This window comes from Pseudomassariella vexata (assembly GCF_002105095.1).
Source record: "Pseudomassariella vexata strain CBS 129021 chromosome Unknown BCR38scaffold_7, whole genome shotgun sequence".
Taxonomy (NCBI): Eukaryota; Fungi; Ascomycota; class Sordariomycetes; order Amphisphaeriales; family Pseudomassariaceae; genus Pseudomassariella; species Pseudomassariella vexata.
Window position 1 is genome coordinate 2,369,469 of NW_024467962.1, and position 24,875 is coordinate 2,394,343.

Consider the following 24,875-nt stretch of genomic DNA (forward strand, 5'->3'; position numbering starts at 1 on the left):
ATAGCGTAAACCTGTCAGGGTCGTGTATGGGGGTACCAGTAGTTTATTGTTGTAGCACGAAGAATGGAACATCAGCCAGCTCGTGCAGTACCAATATACATGCGATGCACGGCCCTAGCCCCGTGACAGATGCTCCCCTCTAAACAACGTCGTCTCGGCGTTGAATATAAGACCAATTCCTCCTACAAGATATATGTAGACACGTATTCCCCCTTTTCGTATTTATGAAACATTGTACAATCGGCGCTCGCGCTGTCGCCTGTTTCCTTTTTGCTTTGCCTGTTCCTCAAGGTATTCAATGTACATGCGAGGTCGTGGTTTATTGGGATGCTTAGCATAAAACTCAGCGAGTTGATCCCAGCAGCCCCTCAAGTTTTCAGCTTCTTGCCAGTCGGCACGAGCCTCGCTCCATTGAACCAGGTAGCTGATATTTACTCTACCGCGTTGTGCTAGTATCTCAGTAAACTCGAACTCCACTCGGTCTTCCTCCAAGTCGTCATGGTGCACCAAAACCGATTTCTGGACCGGTCTTTCGTTGAGGCGATATTGGACGGGCAAAGGGTCGTCGAGGGCCTTAGTCAACTTGCTGTGATGAAAGACTGGGTGGATTTTGGAGCCTTCCGGAAGCTTTAGTCTACATGCAGACTTGTATGCTTTTTCAACCTCATATGGCCCCTCCCGCTTGGAGTCGAACTTCTTCGACGGCCGAGTTGTCTTAATGTCTCTTGTGTCCAAAAACACTATATCGCCTTCTTCGAAATGGGCTGCTTTGCGTGAGGCGTTGGCGTAGCGTGCTTGCGTTTCCTGGGCGTCCGCCATAGCCGTGCGCAAGTAGTTGGTCATGGCCTCAAATCTATCCGCCATGGCGTTAGCCTCGAAATAATCTTCCCTCTGCTTTTTGGTCATCTTGGGAGGTCGGAGGCCGGTAGGCTCACTTCTTAGCCGGGGATGGAAGAAGTAATTCGCGTAGAACGGCGAGATGCCGGTGCTCTCGGACGTTGCGTTGTTGATTGCGAATTCCGCTAGGGGGAGCCACCGGGCCCAGTCGTCTTGGAGATAAGATGTATAGCTTCTAATGTAGGCTTCCATTCCTGCATTGGAGTTCTCCGTTTGACCATCTGTTTCAGGGTGATGAGCTGAAGACGGCCTCAATTCAGTGCCGAGTCGTCTAGAGAGTTGACGCCAGAACAGTGAGAGGAATTGAGCACCCCTATCGCCAACGATTGTCAGAGGTGTACCGTGGAGGCTCCAGACTCTGTCGACGAATCCATCTACCAGGTCCAGCACTTCAAGCGATTTCACCGGAACAAAGTGTCTCATCTTCGTCAGGCGGTCGACGGCGACGAGTATATTGCAATACTTGACGCCCCTGTAGTGGTATTCCGGTAGGTCTATGACATAATCAATAGAGATATCCTCCCATGCGTGTTCGGGCACGGGAAGTGGTTGAAGGAGTCCCAACTTGGCTGACCTAGAGGGCTTTGACCGCAGGCACTGGTGACAGTTCCTCACGAACTGTGCAATGTCCTTGTGCATGTTGATCCATATGTAGGTACGCCGAACCAGCTCTGCTGTTTTGGTACGACCCGGGTGGCCGGCTGTTGGAGCCGTATGGGAGCGTCGAATAACTTGGAGAACCAAGTCGTCGTCATCAGGGGTGAACAACCTGCCATCACAGTAGATACGGTCCCTAATGACCTTACAGTCCTTGATAGGAATGCGCTGGAGCTGTGCTCGGATTGGTTTAGGCCAATTGCGCTTCGAGTTCTGTAAGGCCTGTTTCATCAGAGTAATATCTGCGGATGTATCATATGCTTGTTCAAGCAGGTCATCAATCGGGATATCCTCAGAGTCGAGCACCCGCATGTACAGTCGCAGCTCGTCGATACGTTCGTCATCAGATTCGATGCAATCGAGGGCAGTTAAGTGGAACTTGACGCCCTGCTCCAGCTTAGCATCTGGTAGCAGTTGCTGCTTTCTATAATCAAGGCGTTGGTCGTCAGCAGAGTCTGGGGTGGTTCCCGGCATGCGACTCAATGCGTCTGGTTTCTCGGAGCGAGCCCCTGATCGGTAAACGATGGTAAAATTGAATTGTGCCAGAAACTCCGCCCATCGCGCTTGTCGTTGGTTTAGCTGTTTCGTTGTCATCAAGTATTGTAAGTTCTTGTGATCGGTAAATATGTCGAAGTGTGTCGATCCTTGAAGCTCAGGGCGCCACTCTTCCAGACACTTGATGATGGCGAGAAGTTCTTTGTCGTAAATTTCGTAGTTACATTCTTGAGCAGTATGCTTCGAGTAATAGTATGCCACTGGGCGCACCTGTCCATCGTCGCCGATCTGAGATAATATGCCCCCCGAAGCCCAATCAGAAGCATCTGTTTCCAGTATGCTCTTCCGAGATGGGTCGAAATATGCTAGGACTGGCGCAACGGTAAAGGCGTGTTTGAGGCTGGTAAAGGCTGTTTGGCACTCAGGAGTCCAGCACCAGTCCTTGGCCGCCGTAAGGGATGTCAGGGGTCTAGCGATCTTCGAGTATCCCTTGATGAATCGGCGGTAGTAGTTAGCGAAGCCTAAAAATCTTTGCAATTCTTTGAGCCGGCCACGCTCTACCGTATCAGGGGATCGCCATTCGAGCACGGTGCGGACCTTGTCAGGGTCCATTGAGATGCCGTCGGCGCCGATGATTAACCCTAGGTACTTGGTCTTCTGGACGTGAAATTCGCATTTATCAATATCAAGTTGGAGGCCTGCTTGGGAAAGCCTCTTGATAACTTCATCGACTTGCTTGACGTGTTCGTTCAAAGACTCAGAGAAGATAAGAACGTCGTCGAGGTACGCGGAGCAGTATTGATCGAGAATATCATGAAGGCATTGATTAATGTAATCTTGGAAATAAGCGGGAGCGTTACACAATCCGAAGGGCGTTACCAGGCACTCGAACAACCAGTAACGTGTAATAAACGCTGTTTTCCATTCGTCTCCTTCGGAAATGCGTATTTTGTTGAATGCCGCAACAACATCCAACTTTGTAAACCACTTAGCTTGCCGTATACGATCGAGCGTGTCGTGTACCAGTGGCAATGGGAAGCGATTGCGGATTGTGATCTCATTGAGGCCACGGTAGTCCTGGCAAATACGCACTCCGCCACCGGGTTTCCTTGCCAGGAGGATCGGTACCGCTCCAGAGGATGTAGATCGTCGTATGAAGCCCTTGTCTAGCTGCTCGTCTAGCCAGGCCTTGATGACTTTGTTCTCATCGGCACTAAACGGTCTAGACTTATGGTACGGTGGAGTCGTTCCCTCTTTAAGATGAATATTCGTATCGGACGCCCTGTGTGGTGGCAGTTCGTCTGCCTTCTGTTTCAAGAAGGCGTCAACCTGGTGGTGGTATTGATGCGGTATCCGTTGCTTGAGCTGGTCGAGTGTATATGGGGTCTTGATCTGTTTTTCGATAAACCGGTCTATATCATTCTGCGTGATTCGATTTAGCACGATTTGGTCGAGGTAGTCGTCGGCGAACTCGTGCAATTCTGATGGTAGGCGTTCTTTGGCCTCGATAGGTGTGATGTTGCCCTGGAGGACGTCACGGCATAAGTCGTCTGGGATGTCGTTCCAATTAATATCTGGCGTGTCACTGTTTCGGAGGAGATCCTGTAGCGTGGTCCAGTGTGCTGTCACTCCTTTCTGCCGGCAGAACGTAGCCATTGAGGTGGCTTGCAGTATTCTGAGCTGAAGAGAGCTGTCACCCCCGCTAGATAACTCGATGGGCGGTGGTTTGTCTAACTGTTTGAAGCGTATTTTCCGTGGTTGCCGATGGCCGCCCTTACGTAGGGGTGGCCCTCCCGTAAGACGTACAGCCCACGCATCTGGAATATGTCTAAACCCTGCCGCTGCGGGCCCCCCTGTAATCGGTATATCGTATTCATCGTCAATTAACTCCGGGTCCCCTTCGTAAGCGTCGCCTATGGCGAGGGGCTCGCGGATTAATTGTTGCTGGTCGTTGGAGACTCGGTCAGCAGTCCTTCTACAGTAAGTAGTCTCGTCAACTGCCGGCGGTGGGGAGCGGTTAACGACGACTCCTTGGACGGCCGTGGTCTCGCGTCGGTAAAGGCATTCAAGCACGCAAGCGGTTTTATCAAAGAAAACTGTATTCGTCTGCCAGTCAATGGTTGGGTTATGATATTGAACAAGACCCCATATACACTCGACCAGCTCAAGCAACGGATACCGCATCAATACCACCACCAGTCTCAACAATACTTTGTACACGTCGGTTATTCGCAGCGCGATCGCCTTCGGGGCGGCTGCGTGGCACACTATAAGCGAGGAACCAGCGGGACCAGCTAAGAGCCTAGTCGGGATACAGAATGAGTGCCTCCGAATAGTCTGTGGCGCCTACAAAGCGACACCGGTCCGACATCTAGAAATAGAGGCAGCTATCCCGCCACTAGACCTATATCTCAGTGCACGGGCGGCGAAATTTGAAGAACGGCTACGGAATAACGGCAAAAGGAGCCTGCTTCGAAGCGCGAGCGCGAGAGCGTCACACATACTCCGACAGGACACGCCGGCGAGACGGAAGCGGACGTCAAAATCGCTCAGACCAGCGGGGTACACGATAGAGAAGGAGGCTAGGGGCTCCGAGTGGATAGGCAAGGCGAAGGAAGTCCCGGCCGCCCTCCTAGACCACTGGGAGAAGAGATGGCTCTCCGGGGCAGCACAACACGACCGCCAGCGACGCGCTATCGCCGAGGAGCAGGAGGGCCCCTCGATGCGAATGCCGAAACAGGGCAAGTACTCAGACCTAAACCGACCGGAGGCGTCTACCCTATGCCAGATCAGGACCGGAAAAATAGGACTATCAGCTTTCTTATTTAAGATAGGAGCCTTCGGTGTGTACTCGCCGTTATGCCGCTGTGGAGAGGCCCCCAAGACGGCAGAGCACGTAATCCTCTTTTGCGGCCTGCTGGAAGAATCGAGAGAGCGCCTACGGGCCACTATCGCACCATGGCCGCTGCATACACGTAGAGACCTGGCAACGGCGACGGAGAAACCAGTAGTCAGCGGGACTATCACAAGGTGGCTACTCAGGACTGGCCGGATAGCGCTTAGGCCCGGATAATATCGATCTTCTCAGGGGGACTTTGTTAGTAGGGTGAGAACTAACATAGTATTGTGGTGGACGTAACGCAGTCGCTAATAGAGCGAACCTACGTAGCAGCGTATGTATTTAGTCCAGCCATTAGGGCACGGTTTGACATACGGGAGAACTTGTAGAGGTACCGGGGGCTTCGAGCCTACGGCGTATTTAATAATAATAATAATGATATTGAAGCCAGGGGAGGCCGAGGATGACGGCGACGTTGAGTTTAGTGACGAACATCTCCAAGGGCTCGATGTGGGTGCCGATTTGCAGCCAAACCTGGGATTTGTGTGTAACGTGACCTGATGAGCTCGAAGAGTCGTCGGCCATCAAGAGCTGTCGTGGTTTTTTCAGAGGGATCAAGTCAAATCCCATCCGTTGCGCATGTTCTAAGTCAATGAAGGCTTTGCCAGAACATCCAGAGTCTATCATTGATGTAGTAAGTTGTCGCCGAATACCTACGTGTATCAAAGAGAGTAATGAGAGGCTTTTTGCTCCCATCTGTGTCAAGTGTAATGGCTTAGCTATTTCATGTGAAGGACATTTATGCTTCTGCTCGCGGCATTGAGCAGAAGCTACTCGTTTCCTGGACTTGCGTGCCCGAAGAGTTGAGCACTTGGACGTTGGAAAGTATCAGAAAACAGTATCGCATAATATAACATTCTCGTAACTGTAGAAAGGCATACATTTGATATATCGCCATCTGTATCGACTCAACCGCCTCGAGGGGGTTCGGAGCGACTCGATGGGCCATGCGATTCGGATCCAGATTACTAGCTCGAGATGACTGGCCAACAAGCCTTCTTCATTCTAGTTTCGACGCACTCGATAAAGTATTCATACTAGTTTGTGAGGAGGATTTCTTTCCTTAGGCGGCATCATCTGATTATGTAAGTTTACGCCATTCTCCATAGGCTTAAAGAAAGTATGTCGGATTTCCGAGCCCTAACTCCATAAGAGTGAATCCGAAAAGGACGAGCGGAGCTAACGATATCTGAATATTTATATAGTTAAGTCCGCTAGAGAGCCCGTCTACAAGGATCCTGCAACCATAATTTGCAAGCGTCAAATTACGGCTTCCCGTTAGAAATCCCACGCACCTTACTATGGCTTCTACTTTCATGTATGTGTGGTACATGATTATTTCAAGCTCTGTAGTCCTTATTCAAGCCAAAGAGTGCCGCCTGTATCTGAAGAGCAACAGTGCGCGAGTGAATCCTGCACAGAGCCAGACTTCCACCCATGAACCACAACCCAGGATGGCCACTGGGCCTCCACATCTACCAAGAAAGGACTATTAGTTTTCCACACGGATAATATCGGGTGTTAGAGAAAGTGGATCTTAGAAAGGCGTACCGTGTTAACCTCACCCTCCTCGTCCAGGTCCCAGACGTCTTTGGCCCTATCAGCGATCTTGTCACCAAGGATCTTTCTTGCTGTTGTTCTCATGTTATCAAAACCCGTCGCCAGCACCACGATATCAGCTTCCAGCTTCCGGCCATCAGCCAAAACCAAAGCATTTTCTTCGAAACCTTCAATACCGTCCGGGCTCTGGATGACCTTGATCTTGCCGTCGATGATCAATTGGCTCGCACCAATGTCGATATAATAACCACCTCCTCGAGTGATGTACTTTCTATAGATTCCTGAGCCGTCCTCTGCAAAATCGAGCTTGAACCCGGCTTTCGTGAGTCCTTCGATATTTTCACGCTCAGCTTCCTTAATCCTCTCCGTTAGACCCACGTTCAGGGCAAACTGGATGGGGATAGGCAGGCTCTGTGCGCAAATATCAGCATCCTCGATCGGCGGCCCCGTCTCATCATAAATGCCTTCGTGGAGCATGAAAAGCCCCTTCTTAGCTGAAATAACGTAGGTGCCACGTCGTTGAAGCATTGACACGTTGGCGCCGCACTCGTAGTAGTTCTGCGCTATGTCGTGGCCGGAATTACCCGTGCCAACCACAATCACCTTCTTCCCCGCCATATGGCCCTTAACTGTGGCGTCCTCGTGTTGACTTCCGTGGTAGACGATTCCCTTGAACTTCTCCTGACCCGAGAAGGTGGGGATTTTGGGCTCGCCAGCGTGGCCAGTGGCAAAGACGATGTGCTTGGGCTTTAGGATACGCTCCTCGCTGCTGTTGCGGAGTACTGACACGGTCCACAATTGTGTGGCGTCGTCGTACGATGCCGACTTGACCGTTGTCTTGAGCCATATGTTGAGCTCCATGGCGCTGCCGTAGATCTCGAACCAGTCCCCCAGCTTATCCTTGGGTGTGAACAGGGGCCAGTTGCTGGGGAACTTCATGAAGGCCATGTGCGTGTACTGCACTGGATCATGGGTGACTAGGGTCTATTTCGATCATTGTGTCAGCTTTATTATAGGTGATGTGATTTTATATTCGATGACGTACCCGGTAGCGGTTCCTCCAGTTGTCGCCGACACGCTCGTTCTTGTCTATCAACAAGGATGAGATGCCGACGTTACGCAGGCGGGCACCCACATTCAGTCCGGATTGACCTATTAGGGCGACAAAATTGTCAGTCTAACACCGTCTGATGAAGAATTGACACACAAATGGAAAAGCTTTTGCCATTGACTTACCAGCGCCGATGATCAGAACAGCTGGGTCCCCGTCCTTGAACTCGACCTCCTTCTGTCGTCGCTCCAGCCAGTTTTCCATCTTAACGCCGTCTTTCAGGGACTCGTTCCCGCCATGTGGCCTCCTTGCACCAATTAGTTCCTCATGACCTTTAATCTCCTGCAAAGCAGTGTAGATCATAAGGGCGCGGTATGTCCCGTCCTGGTCCTGAACAAGACGCAGCATCCCTTTGCCCCGGCCGACGGCCGTCTCGAAGCTAAACATGGACTCGACCCATGACAGGCCACTGCTGGGAGACTCTTCGCGCGGCTGGTAGATGCCAGTATCCTGGAGCTTGAGCTTCTGGAACCCAATTTCTGCTATGTTTGGGGCCAGGTATGAGGAAATGCGGTCGAGGCCGTGGAGCGTCCTCATATCCCACGTGACTGCCAGCTGGTCTCTCCACCAAGCGTCCTGAAAGATGATCCGGTCAAGTTTGGATGCATCGCCCGTGCTCAAGACCTCGGCGAACTTTTCTAGCCATTGCGAGGCGATGTCCTTAGGGTCTAGCGGCTTAGGGGCGACGGCATTGGGTACCAATTTCTGGAATGCAGAGCCCCCAGGCAGCTTGATCGTGTGAGGGTTGTCAATGGCCAACATTTTAGGAAACTGGATTCTAGATGGTCGCAATCGTTGTGAAACTGAACAAACTCGACTGTCTTCGGTCGTTCAATTCTTGTTCTAGCTTCGCGACGGCCCCTATTTATAAACTTGAGCATGTGCTAGCCACATCGAGATTCAAAAGCAGCGTCGAGATTTTCATGGAAACTGACTTACATCAACTGGCAATGCAACGTAGAGGCGAATCGAAATCCGTCTCAACGATTGAACCCTTCTCCGCGTGCCCGTGTAGTCGCATAGCATGACATGGCTGTTGCATACGTGATTGAACCAAGAAAGAAATGTCCCAACGACCTACCGCGTTATCGGGAATGACACGGCCCGTTGACTGATATTGTTGCACTTTAATAGGCCCCACGGAGTGATCTTGGCTGCGCATCCGGTGATCTCGGATTGAAAGGCCGACAAGTTACATTTCTCACGCACGCAGAGACATGCCAGTGCGCGTGTCACTGCATCCGTCGGGAAGGAAATGCGCTCGAAGACAAACCTATGTATGATCAGTGATGTGCGTGGGCGGCTCACACAACCTCAATTGACGTAGAAGGGGATGTTTTCCGGGGTGCGTTTAGGTCAGGCACGAAGTAGGCGTGTGATTAGAATCTCCGTGGAATTTATAGGTCCCCCTCGTCCCTACTCATCTCCCCTCGACGCTTGAGGAATCTGGATTTGGGTAGTTGTAGGAAATTTACCATGGCTACTGTAAAACCCTATCAAAATTATGACCTTGACGATGCTGATCCAAATTCAATAATTATCAGGACTCCATGGCCTCTAAAGCTACCGTCACTCTCCCAATGCTTCAGTGCCTAGAGATTCTGGAGATTGCCTGTCAAGTCAAAACAGGGCACAATTCCCCCGCAATCACCCCTCTCCGCATTTCACCAGGATGTTTGGGGTCACCAAACTACAATGAGTCTGGCGCTGGGCACAGCCAGCCCGGGTACAACGTAAGTGGTAACCCGAGATCAATGCTGCCTATCCATTTCGCCGCAACCTGCTCGGCGCTCGCAACACCGAGAATTATTAGCTGTATGGGAACGGCATTGACACGGCCCGAGAAGCTCTACCTGGAGTGCTAACAAGCGGGTACCTGAGTCTTTGAAACTGGGACGGAGAATCGTTTCCTCAGTTTATATTTCCAGTATGCTACTTCAGAGACTTCGTTAGCCTCTTCGTCGAATCAGTTCCTATTAGTTCGGAGTAATTTATGGACATCACGAAGACACCGTATATAACAGACAGAGTAGGGGATTCAGCGGAGAAGACCCCCTCCTAAGGACCAATTGCTCACCACTTCTTACACGAGTATCTATGGAGTTATTTAAACCGTCTTCTCTTACTTTTCACATACGTCATGAAAATTAGGAGGTGGATATTCCGAAGAGAATCCGGATTGCATCTGGGGTGCATTGAGCCATGTGACGATTTTCCGGGGTACTGCAGGATGTCTGGGGTAAAAGGCAAGGTTTACAATGTTATGAAAAAGAGTGCAGCCTCGGTTATGAGCGATGTGTAGTGCATTGGTTGCAAGATACAGGAGCGTTGTCGCGTGAATGTATAATTAGGAACACAGGCCCTTCATGCAAACCAACGATCCTCACATTCTTCATTCACGAATTTCCCCCGATACTTTCTTCTTCGTTACGATGCTTGAAGGCTATCCTCTTGAAATCGCCTTGACGGCTGCCAATGCTGCCGCACAAGTATGTAATAACCCACTTATTACGATGTAATTCCATGTTGACTCAGTCGGGTTACTAACAGCCCTTCAGGCATGGTACGGCTATGATCAGGTGAATACATCATTGCTTCGTCTGAGCCAAACCCTAACTGACCTCTTCGAAGGGTGTCATCAGCGGCGTTCTCATTAGTCCGGACTTTATTAGGTCCTTCCCTCAGACACGCAACCCTGACATCCAGGGGATTACGGCCAGCTGCTTCTCTGTGAGTAAAACCGATTCTGTGGATAAGTAGCAATTGCGCAGGCTGAACATTGGGTGATAGCTTGGAAATCTTGTAGGATGCCTGCTGGCAGCTCTTTTTGGTGACAGGCTGGGACGCAAGAACACACTACGAGCCGGTGCGGCCCTGAGTATTATCGGAGCAGTGCTGCAGTTTCTATCTTGGTCGTTCCCACAGCTCATTGTTGGCCGAATCGTCAACGGATTCGGGAATGGAATGACCAGCAGCACTTGCGGCATCTACCAGGCCGAATCCTGCTCGACCAAGAGGCGAGGGAAAACTTCTGTCATTGTTGTTCTTCACAATGTCGTTCTGTACATGGTGGCAAGTTGGCTGACGCTCGCCTGCTCATACGGTGCTGGCGGCATCCAATGGAGGTTGCCGTTGGCACTTCAGGTATATCCACACAACACCTAGCCCAATGACATCCCCATAACAACTGACGCTATATCTTTCTAGCTTGTGCCCTGCATAGTTATGTTGAGTATCCTGCCATTTATCCCTGATTCTCCAAGATGGCTACTGCTACGAGGTCGAACCGACGAGGCGAATGAAGCTGTGAGGCGCTATTTGGGGAAGGGCCTGAGAAAGGACGACCAAATGGTCCTCGACCAGCTTAGATCCATCCAGGGTGCCCTTAAGATCGAGCTGGACAACCATGTCTCACTTAAGACGGTGCTCCTGGGTCAAGATCGCTCGGGGCACTTGAAGCGTCTCTTGCTTGGCTGCGGAGCTCAATTCATGCAACAGTTCGGCGGTATCAACGGTCTTAACTACTATTTCCCCGCTATCCTAGAAAATAGTCTCGGCATGTCAGACTTCATGGCCAGGGTGCTGACGGGTTGTAACGCCGTCTCTTACACTATCTCGTCAGCTATGTGCTTCTGGTTCATCGATCGTTTCGGGCGTCGTTCTCTCATGATGAGCGGCTCATTCTTGCAATTCTTGGCATATGTGATGGTTGCCATCGCTGTGGCATATCTTCCCCATGCACCACATGAGGTTTGTGAACCACTGGGGAGAAAGAACCCAGGTCATTTTATTATGCACTGTCACTAACGGCGACATCGCAGTGGGGCTCGGTTGCTATCACATTTTTATTTTTCTTCTATGCAGCATTCGGCTGCACATGGGGCATGGTGCCATGGATCTACCAGTCCGAAATCAACTCCATCGCCATGCGTGCAAAAGGCTCAGCAGCGGCGACTTCTTTCAACTGGCTATTTGGTTTTGTATGCACGCAATTTGGTCCGACAGCTATAGCCAACATTGGCTACCGCTACTACATAAGTACACAACCTTCATTCAACCTGATTCTCTTTGGTAACGGCCGACTGACGTTGTGCGGGTAGTCTTCGCATGCTTGAACATTGTCTTCGTGCCTGTCGTTTACTTCTTCTACCCAGAGACGGCAAACCGCACCCTGGAGGATCTCGACCTCTACTTCGACAAGAATTCGGGCAACAATACCGTCATTGCCATTTCGAATAAAAAAGCCAAGCAGAAACTGCGGCCGCTGGAGTACGTCGAGGCTGAGAGACAGCGCATATATCACGAGACCGAGACAGTCAAGACATCTGACTTGGTTAAGCCCTGTGCCAGTCACAGCTCCTAGAAGCGGTGACGTGGATGTATAAGTGCTCCTTCACAGTGTTTTGGGCAAGAATGCATCGATGCATGCTTTACATGGAAGAGGAGTGACTATTGGCTATTCACATGTAAATCACGGGGCATCGTATGTCCCAAATCGATGAAGGCGCCCCCTATTGAGGTGCAACCCTCTACATGCTATGTCATAATCCAAATATAATCCCATTAGAAAGATCTCAAATGAGTCTCAAGTCGGGCCGTGTCTACCGCGCTGGAGTTGGACAGGAAAGCGCCATAAGTGCTGCTGGCCTTTTGCAGGGCGCTACTGCACTAGCTCGTGTTGGGGGTCATGTCGATCCCCCATGGGGAAACAGAGAACGCCTGTCTCTTTTTTGCATTGATCATCTAAAGATCCCATTCCTAGAAGCGCCCCAGCTTACTGACAACCTCGTCCTACCCCCAGGCTGCCTGGTGCCGCACACATCTATTTATTGAAGCTTGATTTTAAATATCCCCGTTATTACAGTGACACATAGGCAAATTGACCACATATACTGGCGCTGGCAGACAGAAAGTTTAAGATCGCAACCTGCAATCTGTGACTTGCGACCATCTGGGCAATGCGATTTGTCGGTAAAGAAGTGTTCAAGCCAATAACAACGTTCCTGCCAGAATCCAGTTCACATGGCAACCTTTTGTTGGGGGAACTCCAGCCGCCCAAATCGAACAAATCCCGAGGAATGCTCTTGTCTGCTCGAAGTGGAATAGACCTATAACAAAGCCCAGACTTCAGTTATTGGTTTTGTGCATCAACTATCCCCGTTCGCCAAGCTGACATCGGATCCCCCGCTTCGTCGACACAGGCGCGGAGCATTGATGGCCCGACGGGCTTCCACAACGTGCCTCAACAAACACGAACACGCCGAGAGTGTTCAAAACGATCTCTGGCATGGTCAAAATCCCGATCCTCCGTGGAGATAACCATGTCGTCACCAACTTCGTGTGCACCGTCACTATCATCATCAGTAGCCAAGCGCAAAGAACCGAAGACAGCGTGGGTGCATGCCCGTCAAGCCCTTTAATCCTGCCACTTTCATGTTGATCCGTCAAGAAAAGTCCCTGAATAACCTGCATACTAGCTGTCTCCTATGTCGTCGCAGGAAGGTAGCATGTGATCGCCGTCGGCCCAAATGCGGTCTGTGCTCTCGAAATGACTTCGACTGCACCTACACGGCCCGAGAACGACGTCCAGGGCTGAGGGCCGGGTACGTCTCACAGCTGGAGGAACGTATAGGTAGGTCGCCTGAGTACGTCAGAGCCGGTCATGACCACTACCAGACCACGTGTTACGCCAACATGCGAACCAGACTCGCTCTGAGTTAACGTTACACGTTGCAGCAACTCTCGAGGGTCGCGTTTCTGACTTGGAACGCCGGCCGGACACCACTTTGGATGGGAGGGGATCCGATTCGGCGCCAGGTTTGGTGATCGAGACCTTCGAGCCCGAGGTCCGGCATACCTCTACAACATCCAACCTGGCCGGCACACCAATGCCCAGGAATCAATCTCCAAGTCAAGACATGCAGCCAGCCAACAATAAAAGTATCTCACCTCCAGATCCACAGCCAACCTGGGACTCATTGGCCCCTGAGGTCATCTCCGAGCTATGCAAACTATGGCTCCAGTTGTATGATCCTTGGTTTCCAATCTTACACGCCTCATCTCTCGGGGTCTTGTATAGTACTCCCGAGTTGAGAACATGTGGACGGTACCTGATGGCACGGGCTGTTGTGGCCGCCACCATACATCACTGCCAGGCTCTGGGTCTAGCCACACATCAACGACAACATTTGGCGAATGAATGCAAGAACATAGTGGTCACTGAGGCCTTCCAGACTCCTTCTATGGACGCCATTCAAGCTTTACTGATTCTGTCCATCAATGAATATGGGAGTGGCAGATTGAGAGAGTTCTGGAATATGATGGCTCTTTGCAAAAGGTATGTAATATCGCCTACCATGGAGTTTCTTTGGCCCTGTGCGAATAAGGATACATTTCTGTCCATGATTATCCCCGTAACCATTAACACGTGGGGTCCTGCTCTCCTCTGGTCACTGTGAGCCCAGGAATTGGATGTACTGAACTTGTAGCAGGCTAGAGGCACAGCTTCGGCTGCGAAATTCAGTTGTGGTTACACAACCCGGTAACGGCCAAGGCGCCACCGTTACCGTGCTCAAACATTTGGCCGAGCATTTTCAGCCAGAAACTATGATAGAGCGTCAGGAGTGGATAAGAGCTTACTGGATGACCGAGGTGCTTGATAACATCTCCACAATTGGCACGAACCACGACATCCAAAGCTCGCATATTGCTCCCAACTCGGCCCTGCCATGTAGCGACTCGCTGTGGGCGCTTCCCGGCTCAGCCATAGATGAGTGGTCCATCGGCCAGTATCGATACTCGTCCTCCTTCGCGCTGTGCATTATCCTGTCCGTCACCGAACTACACAAGATCCACCAGTTTCTTCAGACACCGTGTGACATGAACGACCTGGAGAAGATGTACGAATGGCAGACAGGGGCCCAGCGCATTGATGAGAGCTTGACGATGTGGCGCGAAGATTTTGTCGCTGCTGTCTTCCGGCTTATCAATGCCGAATCTTCACATGAAATGGAACCATACGTCGTGCTGACGAATTGCGTCCTCAACACGTGAGTTATGTCAATTTCTTTGCAAGCCGCCAACTCCAAGCCTATATACACCTATTAGTAAGCAGAGCTCTTCTGCTAATCACGAACCCAGAGCCGTCATAACGCTCTTTCAGGCAAGGTCACCATGTCCCGCTGGCATCGACAAGACCACAGAGCCTGTGAGTCGACCCAATCCCAGATATTCCGACATAGAGATGTTAAAAAGGAAAAATAAACTGACATTGTCTTATTGAATCAAAATAGTGGAGTTATGCCACGACGAGATGCGTCTACGCCTGCGAGAACATGGCTCATAAGATACGGCGGATGAGCGAGGATGAGACGCGCAACTGTAACCCACATCTTCTCTACTCCATCTTCGTTGCGGCGCGATTTTACATCGGTACGTACCTAGGCAGTGTCCTTATGAGGTTCCAACTTTGGTTACACACGTACGGTGCCATTAATATTTTGCCTGTCTGCCAGTGTACTCCAAGGCTCTCGATGCCGACGTGCCCATAAACCTGCACTCGCTAGCGTTTGCGCTGAGAACTGCGAGCGTCCGGTGGCCACTTGCTCGTTGCTGCGAGACCGTCATTAGGACAGCTGTTGCTGAGCATCGGACGCCTGTCGAAACATCTTCGCTGCCCAAAGAGTTCTACGATCTGCGCTATTCGAGTGTGGAAATTCTGGATATTCTGCTAACTTGGACCCAGAATTGCCCTCCAGGCATGGGTATATGTGATATTGGTACTGAGAATACGGAATGAGAGCCTCCTCGTATGACTACGCCGCTTATAAGAGGCTGCAATGCTGAGACTCGATGAGCACTTCGCGTTTTGGTTACACTGCCAGGACATGAATTCGGAGGGAGGAAACTTGTATCAGTTGAAATTAACCAAGCTTGCTTATTCCAACTATTTCCGCCTCGCTCCGGTCCCTAAGCACCCAGCCCATCCCAGCTAACATGCCTCTCCTTCATCGCGAGGTATAGAAGCGTGTTAACGATTACTTTCTGCAATGCCAATATTTGCTTGAGATAATGTTCAACCCACATCAAATCCCGATAGCTTATACTGGTTAAAGGGTCCATTATCTGCTAGCTGTATGCTATGTCTGCAATAGCTAGGTTGATTGGCGTTATGCACGTTATTCACGAAGCGAAGATCGATTAAAAATAACAGCTAGGAAGATAACTTGTTTATACACCATACCTTATTTGTCTTCTGAACACGCTATTTAATCCAATAATGATCAAGACCTGGTATTATCAGGTTTTTATATTATTATAACAAAAGCCCGTACTACCGCTTATCTAACGTACCCCACAAGCAAGTTGGCCACTTTTTCTTGGCACCGTATGAATAACTTCAATAACTTAACTAAACTAAAAAATAATAATTCAAACTAATAGGAATCCTCTTCCATGTATGTATCTTTATCATTATCACAAGTACGAGCATTATGTCCGGGCTCTCCGCAGATCCTACAGCGCCGTCGGCGTGGTTCGGCCGGTCTCGTACGACGACGACTTACACGTATATCATCCTGTAGCTGCTGTTCAATATCCCGTTGAGAATGTAAGTCCTGAGCGTCTCATAAACTAAGAGATCCTCCATCTTGTAGCTGTCGACTTTTAGTCCTTCGACGACGGCTTAGCTCTTGATTGGCCTTCCGAAGTGTAGTAACCTCATCCTCAAGTAAAACTAACCGATGCATAACACCCGTCGCACCACGTGAAAATGGGTCAATAACCGTAAGTATTGTCGTCGGGGAGCTATTATGATGCTGTAAGATTCTGTTTTTAACGTATTCAGACTGGGATTACGCCTCGGTTGGGTTATTTGGAGTCTTTGATTCCCAGATTAAGGGGGCGCCAGACGAGCCCCCAGGAGGTGTAGGCGTATGTAGCTTAATATCCAGCTGTGAAATTACATATTCCGGGTCGTACGGAATAATTCCTGTCCCCCTGAAACCTGCCTGGATATTCGACTTAGTTATAGTCGTACGATACGCCCTATAGAATGCCGAAAAGAAATCCTCCTTCGAGATATGGGTTATATGCGCCCGTATTAGGTCTTCAATTTCTTTGCCGTACGACCTTTTAAAAGGCCTAAAACAGCCTACATCGAGAGGCTGGAGCTTATGTGACGAATGAGCAGGCATACTAAGTGTAATAATAGTATGCTCTTTGCAAAATAGCTCGAAGTCAGTCGAGTGGTGGCTCTCATGCCCGTCGAGGATAAGAAGACGATAAACACCCTTCGTACGATCCTTCGTATAGCGATCAAAGTGCTGAATCCAGTCTACGCCTCGCTCATTTGTTGTCCAACCGTTTTTAGTTACAGCGCTTACCCAATCGAACGGGAATAGGCTATTCTCGTACCAGGATAAGAGGTGGTTTTAACCCGCGACAATAATATACGGCGGGATAGCCCAGCCGGACGAATTAATACCCTGGATTACTGTAGCCCATTCTCGATTGCCTTGTTGGACTGTACGAGGCCTTTCGCGTCAGGATCTTCGCAATAGGCTCGTTAGTAGTCGATTCTTCGATTAAAACGCGTCCGAAGGTCTGGTTGTCGTCGTACGAAGTTCGAGGCCCAGTTGACGCCGACGCGTCCAGCGCCACGGTCACGGAGCAGTCGGTTAGCCATAGCTTCAACACCATGGAGCCGGGGAGGAAATAATTGCGAATCTAGGTCAAGTATTTATTGTACGACCGCTAAATCTTCTGATTCCGTAAGCTTATAACTAGATTGTCGAGTATCGCGTCGAGATAGTAGTCCGCGTTTTCGGTTAGCTAGAGTTGTACGAGGGACATTGTAGAGTTGGGCAGCGCGTCGGATGCTTAATTCGGGTTTCGATTGAAGCGCCTGACACGCTAGAATCATGTCGCTTTCTTTCCAATTCGATCCCATCTTGGTATGTGTAAAGATGTTAATTAAAAGGTTGTTCGTACGGTGCCAAGAAAAAGTGGCCAACTTGCTTGTGGGTACGTTACCCATTGGCATCGCTGTAGCTATTGTTTGTGCGCTTAGGACTGTCTCTCTATCCTTAAGGACGATCTCGCGTTTCAAGGACACGAGATGTTCGATGCAAATGTCAAGTGTATAAGCCGAGAGACATAATCCTAGTGTCTTATAGAAGCAACGCTACACGAGATAGTTTATAGGCACCAGTAACAGCTGAAATATAACTATGGAAGCTTCCTTTGACTAACCCACCAAATTAATAGCTAAAGTCAAACCCTATTCTTTGTCTAACAGAAAAGCCCTTCTCCCTGATGAACTAATCTGCTTATCTTCCGGCTCAATAATAGGCTTTATACCGTATCCTTATTTACATGAAAGCAACTTTAGTAAGCGGATCCGAGGCGCAAAACGCTATCCTCGTCTCTTACTAGCCGAGCCCAACCGAAGTCCCATCTCCATTAGATCGCATAGTGAGTATAAGATACGTGTACAGAATTTTCAGGCCCTCTGCAAGCCCCGCAGCATCAATTAGAGAAGACATTAACACCTCACTCTATACCTTACTACGTCTATTCCGGTAGGAAGCACTAATCTCACTATCATTAACGCTAAACGCTGCTTCCGCAATTCGTAGATAGGCGATCACATAGTGAAGCAATATAGCCTACTTGACGCCAAGGCATTCCGCCCGATGCTTCGACCCGCGTGCGCTAGCCCTTTTGTACTTAGGGGCCGCCACCGAGTATTCTTTTTCAATCTCGTTTATTGTACTGTCCTAACTCACCGAGTATTATACGGGCGTTGTCAGAGGCATGTGACCGTCAGCTGGATAAACAGCCGTCGACTGGTCTTTATCGGTAAGGACAATCAAGACTCGTTCCAACGGAGGATAATCAAAGGCCTTGAGGGCCTCTTAAAATCCTGCCTTATCTAGTGTAGGATGTGGGCAGCCTTGAAGGTCCAACAGAAGGATAAGTGCGTCTTCAATCATAAGCGATAGCAGTAATAGACAAAGGAGGGCAGATAAAGCAGGATAGTCATTCCTCGGAAGCAAAGTTTTCTTATAATAAAAGACGGCTGCGATAAGTGAACGTATACAGGATATTGTGAGCATGGAATATATGGAGAGAGGAGATTGTCAGTGAATATGATATATTTAAGACAGTCTCCTTTTCAATACTTCGTGTTTCCCCCTAGCGCGTAACTTATATGGCCGACGAACGTCACACTATCCATAATTAAGTCTACTTAACGCCGATCATATGTGTTGAAGACGAGCAATAAAGCCCGCAGGTTCAAGATGATAATGATGGCAATGGACAAAAGAATCCTCAACAAGACCTTACTATCCGAGAGTTAGAAAGAATAACAAAAATGCCTCAGCAGGTAGAACAATGGCCTCAACAGGCGCAGGGAATAAAATCAATTACTACTTGCTTGGCCGGTTGCTTGGTCGAATTTTCAATAATACCTCAAAACCCTGTTCCTAAGTCAATGTCTGCCTCCCTTTAGAGGTCGCCGTTAAGCCTTAGCTTCACACTATTAGTTCATCTACACACGAGATCTATAAAACCAAGCTACTTTAGGTGGAACAAGAACCGATTCAGCGGTATATTCACCGATATCTGCGGTCACCTCGATATTAGCGATTAGTAAGGAAATCCCAAGGATATTTAGAGGTCTTAGATCTCCTCGTACCAACGGCAAATAATCATACCAAAGCAACCCCCACGAGGTTTTCCTCGCTATCTCTCTGGTGGTGTTATTGGATAAGGCCCAAAGAGGGATACAGCTTGCGATCATCTGAATTTGAATTGAGGCATATTGTGGAAGACGAAGATTGAAAGTGAGAGTTTTCTGCCAGGAGCGAGCCTATATAACCATTTAGAGAGCCATTTCTGGCGCTTTCTGCTGAAGCCATATTCTGCCTTCTAAAAAGAGCTACATCTGGTGTCTAAGATGAATATGCTGCAGGGATACTGGTGGTTTAGCCCTGCAACGCAAGAACTGCACTCCCAACAGCCCATTATGCATGCTCACAGGGGCTCATGCAAGACTAGCAAGATCTACATTTCCCATTAGCGTATCAATAGTCCCACCTATCTGTAACGGAACAAGTCATCAGCTCAAGTATTCGTCTTCAAATTATGATTAAATAACGTAGCTCCTAGTTCTATCTGCCTAAGTGGTTTTCATACGCATGTAAACTATGTGAAGAAAGCGGGTTAAATGAGGCGTTTGGTCTCCTCCAAGACCCAAGCAATTGTAGTGTAACGTATTTCACCCCTACTCCGACACCCCTGTAAACCCCAACAATAACCACACTGCTATTTACATTATCCTTTTATTTCTCAACCACTTTTGCCTCAATTGAGTTTATTCCAAGTATTCGATCTGATCTGCTATCAATGCCTTCATGTACGGAAGAAGACCTCGCTGCTGCCGTTCTAGACGTCGCAAATGGTAAATCTGTGCGACGCGCTGGCCTGGATTGGGGTATACCAAGGACTACACTTATCGACAGACTTCAAGGCGCTGAATCAAGTCGCGAGGCCTCTGATAGCCAGCAGAGGCTATCTCCAGTGCAAGAAAAACACTTAGCAGACTGGGTTTTGGTCCAGGAAGCCCTTGGACTAGCCCCAACGCACGCGCAAATCAAGGAGCTCGCGCAGCGCGTCCTAGCCCTCAAAGGTGACCACCAACCACTCGGCAAGAATTGGCTGGAAGCCTTTCTAAAGCGTCACCCAGCACTAAAGACTAAAAAGCAACGCCGTATCTACTCTTAGCGTATCAATGGCGCGTCTACCGAGGTAATCCAAGCCTGGTTTGCTTCAAAATTACGTATTCCTGCAATTCAAGCGATTAAGCCGCAATGCAGGTATAATCATGGAGGATTGTGATCTTGATTGAGCTAAGTTAACCTCCGTCAGGTGTAACGGTAGAATGTTACCTATCTAACTAGTGTACATTGTTACGGAGTAACTAGGGCTCCGCCAGTGGACTGTGTGCCACGAGTCCTCTGTTATATAATATGGATGAGCATGGCCTTATGGAGGGTCAAGGGGGCCCTGGGCTAGTTGTCGGGAGCGCTACCTTACGCGCAATACACCAGAAACAGCCTGGTTTGAGGGTGTGGACGTCAATTTTGGAATGTGTGGATGCCCTCGGCAATACCTTACCCCCCCTGGTTATTTTCAAGGGCAAGGACGTCCAAGTTACTATTCGGGAGGTGGAAAGAAATAACAAGATCAAGAGCTCCTTGCACTGATCGTAACGACAAGTACCTCAACAGGTACTAACAACTGTAGCCTCAGCAGGCTGGGGAAGAAAAGGAACCTCAACAGGCCCTTGAACAATCACCTCAACAGGCACAATCAGATCTATAGGGGAACAGAAAGTACCTCAACAGGTACGTCAGACATTGAATGCCTGTCCAAGTAAAGAGAAATTGGTTCAGATTACTGTGGAAAAGGCCGCTTGAATTCCTATCTTTTTCTCAAGAGAGTGACTATGTACACAAGGTCTTAAATACTGTAACGGGGTAAGGCCGGACATCAGGGAAATAGGTTACGGGGCTAGGGGAAAGTTTATTTTCTCTTCTTTAAGAGGCACAGAGGCAGAGTAGGACACGAGTCCCTCATCTTCACGCATCATCATCCTCATCTTCATATCATCATCTCCTTCTTATCTATATCTTCACCTTCGCTTTCCAGTCAGTTATTTAGTTATTTTAGTTATTCAGCTTATCTTTACGTTCGAGATCCTATTATCACGATACGAGTCTCAGAGGCACATCCGACCAACTCGCGCACCAGACGTGTAAGAGCTTCACTCTTATAACCAGTACCACGATCTTCGTCTGATAAGACCAACAGATGGGATCTGTTGGTACTGGAGCCGTCTGTTCAGTGTGTTAGGTGGTAGGTATATCCTACTGACCGCCTGACCCCGTTTCAATACCCTTCAAGAACGCGCTTACATAATTCGTCTGAATGTCCAAAAAAACGAAAACGAGCACCCAAAAACCCTAACCCCACGTCAATATTATTAAATATGTTATACTGATTTGGACGAGGTTGCCTATTAGTGTTTAGTTGCTTACTTGAGCTACTTATTACTAATTGAATAATGTTACTACCTAGAGGTAAACTTCAAGGTCTTCCCGTGCTTTATTATAGTGTCAATGAGTAAAGTCTAATTTTAGCTAAAGCAGCCCACGTTTATAATTAAAGGTATTACCTGTCACGACCTGGGTTGCTTTTGCGGTCAGCTTCCCATTGAAGTCGTTGAATCCCATGGCTTGAGTGAGTGGCTTCTTCTCAGCACCCAGGAGTTGCACCATCTTATCGGCTGTCGTCGGATTTACAGAAAGGTAGATATCTGCTCCAGTGTCGCAGAGAGCTTTAGCTTTGAGACCACGTCCATCCACTTGTACTTGAACTGTTGTGAGAAATGTGTTGGATTTTGGTGATCGGCTAACTTTAGCTAACTGAGGCACATGGACTGTCGAGGAGACTTGCGACAGTCCTAGTAGTTTTCCGAATCGCTGTATGACGATAACGATGAATTTGATTCCCTTTCCGGTTCCGACGTCCTCTTCTCACCAGCTCTGGCATCGTCTTCTTCCAGGGCTGCCAGCATGTTGGCCAGGGTCTTACGATCAGGGCAGTCGCGAGCCAGGTGACCAGTCCTTTTGCACACAAAGCAGAGTCCAGCGTCCTTCATGATAGCTTTCGCCTCAGAGGGGAGTGGTTGCTGGTCATCGGAGTATCCAGATTTACTTTCCTTTTTAGTCTCTCGGCGTGTCATGCGATGGGTAGGGCGACGGGTCTGGTTTTCTGGGGAGGAATTGTCGCGGCGGGCTTGTTTCTTCTCGCGGCGCCTCTCATATGCTCGTTGCTTAGCGACGGCGGCATCTGCGACCGTACCAGCGAACTCCTCGTACGAGACAGAGGGGTTCTTCGAGTCATGGAGTAGGCGGAGGTCTAAGTCTGCGGGAATGTGGTCGTAGAGGACCGCCTTGCGCTCAGATTTTGCGATGCCTGCTTTATCGGCCAGGCTGTTGACTTTGCTGATGAAGTGATGAATGTCGGTTCCTTTATCGGCAGGGTCATATTCGAGTTTTCGCAATTCTTCGCGTGCCTTTGCGCCTTGGTTATCGTCATGATATACAGCGGAGAGGGTAGCGACCATCTCAGCTGTATTTCGAAAAGGGTTTTCGGTAGAACTATAGCGCGCCTTCAGAAGTTCATTGGCATGGCCCTGGGTAAAACCGAAGATCAGTCCCATTCGGCTGCGTTCGGTTTTAAATGTCTCGAGATCTTCTTGGCATTTATCCGCAACCTTAACGATCCATTCGTCAAACAAATCCTTGTCGCCTTTGAAGATAGGAGGCTCTCGTCTCGTCTCACGGGCTTTGCGATCGTAACTCCCATTTCGGGAGTTCTGGTCGTTACCAAAAGGAATAAACGCAGGAAGAGCAGCCAGTCCCGTGGGTTGGAAGTCAGTGCCTCCGAAGGCACTATTGGCAGGTGTGACCGCGCGGGTCCGGCGGTCGGGATCGTCGTTGTTAGCGCTCTGCTGTAGCTGGGTAATGCGGTCCAGTAGGAATTGCATCTGCGCAAATGTAGGTGCTGGCTGAGTAGCCGCCGCACTGGTTTTGGGTTGGTCATGGGATTCCATCTCGCTCCGCAACTGTGAGGTAGGTGAAGGGCTTTGTTCTCGTTGACCTTCGGGTGACGCGTTGGCGTCCAGGGGGTAAAACTGGGGTGATTCGCCTTCTGCGCTGTCACTATTCTCGTGGGAGGAGTCGTATCTATCAGACTCGTCTTCCTGCTCGTCGTTGTTGACTTGAGCGGGGTTGGTTCGGACAGGCTCTTCTGGCTCGGGGTCCTCTGCTTGGGTGGTGGTGACTTCTTCTTCGGGCGTTGTACTCGCCGTAATTGTCTCTTGGTCGCCGACCTGCCGTTTGTCTTGGTCAGGTCCTTCTGATGCAGTCGTCAGGCGTTGAGACTTGCGTGTCGGTAGCCCGTAGTCTATCTTCTTCGGCATCGACGTCTCCTAGGTGGTATGTCTTAGTTTCTCGTCGCACATACACGACGTAACGAATTGAGAATTGGGGTTGAAAGGTGTTTGTTAATCGCGCCACCGCGATAAAGTTAAAGAGAGTAGAATTGTGTCACGACCCGAGAGTAGAATCTTCGTCGATAGCACCTAATCGAAGTCTATACCAATGCGATGCAACCCAGGTCGTGACATGACCGTATATATCTTAGTTCATCCGTACAGCTCCTTCTTACGTATTGTAGTGAGTCTCTACCTTGTATAGTGACGTTGTAACGAGGCAGAGGCACATAGGTACGAATCAAGGTTGCATATCAGTGCATCTCTATTGTTGAATACTAAACTAGGGAAGAAAGAGAAGGAAAGGGTTACAAGTATGTCTGGCCGTTCTCCTATTATAAGGGGAACGCGCTCGTCCAGATCAGGGCAGGCCATGTCAGGATGTCCCTGCTTATCGTCCATGTGTCAGTCGTCACAGACGTGGGGTTGGGGTTTTTGGGTGCTCGTTTTCGTTTTTTCCGGTTTCAGACGAGTTATGTAAGCGCGTTCTTGAAGGGTATTTAAGACCTTATGTACATAGTCACTCTCTTGAGAAAAAGATAGGAATTCAAGCGGCCTTTTCCACAGTAATCTGAACCAATTTCTCTTTACTTGGACAGGCATTCAATGTCTGACGTACCTGTTGAGGTACTTTCTGTTCCCCTATAGATCTGATTGTGCCTGTTGAGGTGACTTGTTAGGCAACCTTGGTGGGCTTTGCCAAGACCACCAAGGTTACCACGTGACTTAGCCCTTCGGGACTAAGTCCAACCTTCGTGCTCCATAGGACTAGATAGAATGTCATGCTTTTACAACCTCACAAATCTTTGACCACCTTTGCGTGTAACAATGGTAGCATCTCTTCTTCGACAAGGGACCTACTAATTTTTTCCCTGATGATCGTTGCGGTTGTCCAACGATCCAAAGGTGACGACAAAAGCAACCTACCCTACCAAAGCCCTGCCCGAGGTCACTCGGTTGAGTAAGCTTTGCTGGGGACCAAGGTAAACCGGCCTGGCAACCATCGAATTCTACACTCATCACAAATCGTACTGATCGCATCCATCGGTCTTTGCACTGTCACTGCAAAGATTGATCGAACCTTTCGGACTTTGCACTGTCACTGCAAAGCAAATTGTCGTGGTGTAGCC

General features: G+C 49.3%; 4 protein-coding genes across 4 annotated transcripts; 3 read left to right on the plus strand and 1 right to left on the minus strand.

The window, feature by feature from the left end:
- Positions 1–6,288: 6,288 nt before the first annotated feature.
- Positions 6,289–8,381, minus strand: BCR38DRAFT_485623 (putative flavin-containing monooxygenase YUCCA3; the record flags this gene model as incomplete). The annotated part of the gene is made up of 4 exons (XM_040863920.1): positions 6,289–6,423; positions 6,500–7,492; positions 7,554–7,660; positions 7,745–8,381. The coding sequence occupies 4 exons, from the start codon at positions 8,379–8,381 to the stop codon at positions 6,289–6,291; spliced, it is 1,872 nt and encodes a 623-aa protein (XP_040715888.1).
- A 1,670-nt stretch (positions 8,382–10,051) lies between these two features.
- BCR38DRAFT_485624 (general substrate transporter) lies at positions 10,052–11,982 on the plus strand (the record flags this gene model as incomplete). The annotated part of the gene is made up of 7 exons (XM_040863921.1): positions 10,052–10,108; positions 10,178–10,198; positions 10,251–10,349; positions 10,410–10,763; positions 10,827–11,369; positions 11,441–11,657; positions 11,720–11,982. 7 exons carry the CDS (start codon positions 10,052–10,054, stop codon positions 11,980–11,982), a joined length of 1,554 nt encoding a protein of 517 aa, XP_040715889.1.
- Positions 11,983–12,777: 795 nt separating this feature from the next.
- Positions 12,778–13,424, plus strand: BCR38DRAFT_215738 (uncharacterized protein). The gene is made up of 2 exons (XM_040854195.1): positions 12,778–13,011; positions 13,097–13,424. Exons 1-2 carry the CDS (start codon positions 12,941–12,943, stop codon positions 13,338–13,340), a joined length of 315 nt encoding a protein of 104 aa, XP_040715890.1. The 5' UTR covers positions 12,778–12,940; the 3' UTR covers positions 13,341–13,424.
- Positions 13,425–14,261: 837 nt separating this feature from the next.
- Positions 14,262–15,417, plus strand: BCR38DRAFT_343124 (uncharacterized protein; the record flags this gene model as incomplete). The annotated part of the gene is made up of 4 exons (XM_040856005.1): positions 14,262–14,668; positions 14,760–14,826; positions 14,912–15,050; positions 15,134–15,417. The coding sequence occupies 4 exons, from the start codon at positions 14,262–14,264 to the stop codon at positions 15,415–15,417; spliced, it is 897 nt and encodes a 298-aa protein (XP_040715891.1).
- Between the last annotated feature and the right edge of the window lie 9,458 nt (positions 15,418–24,875).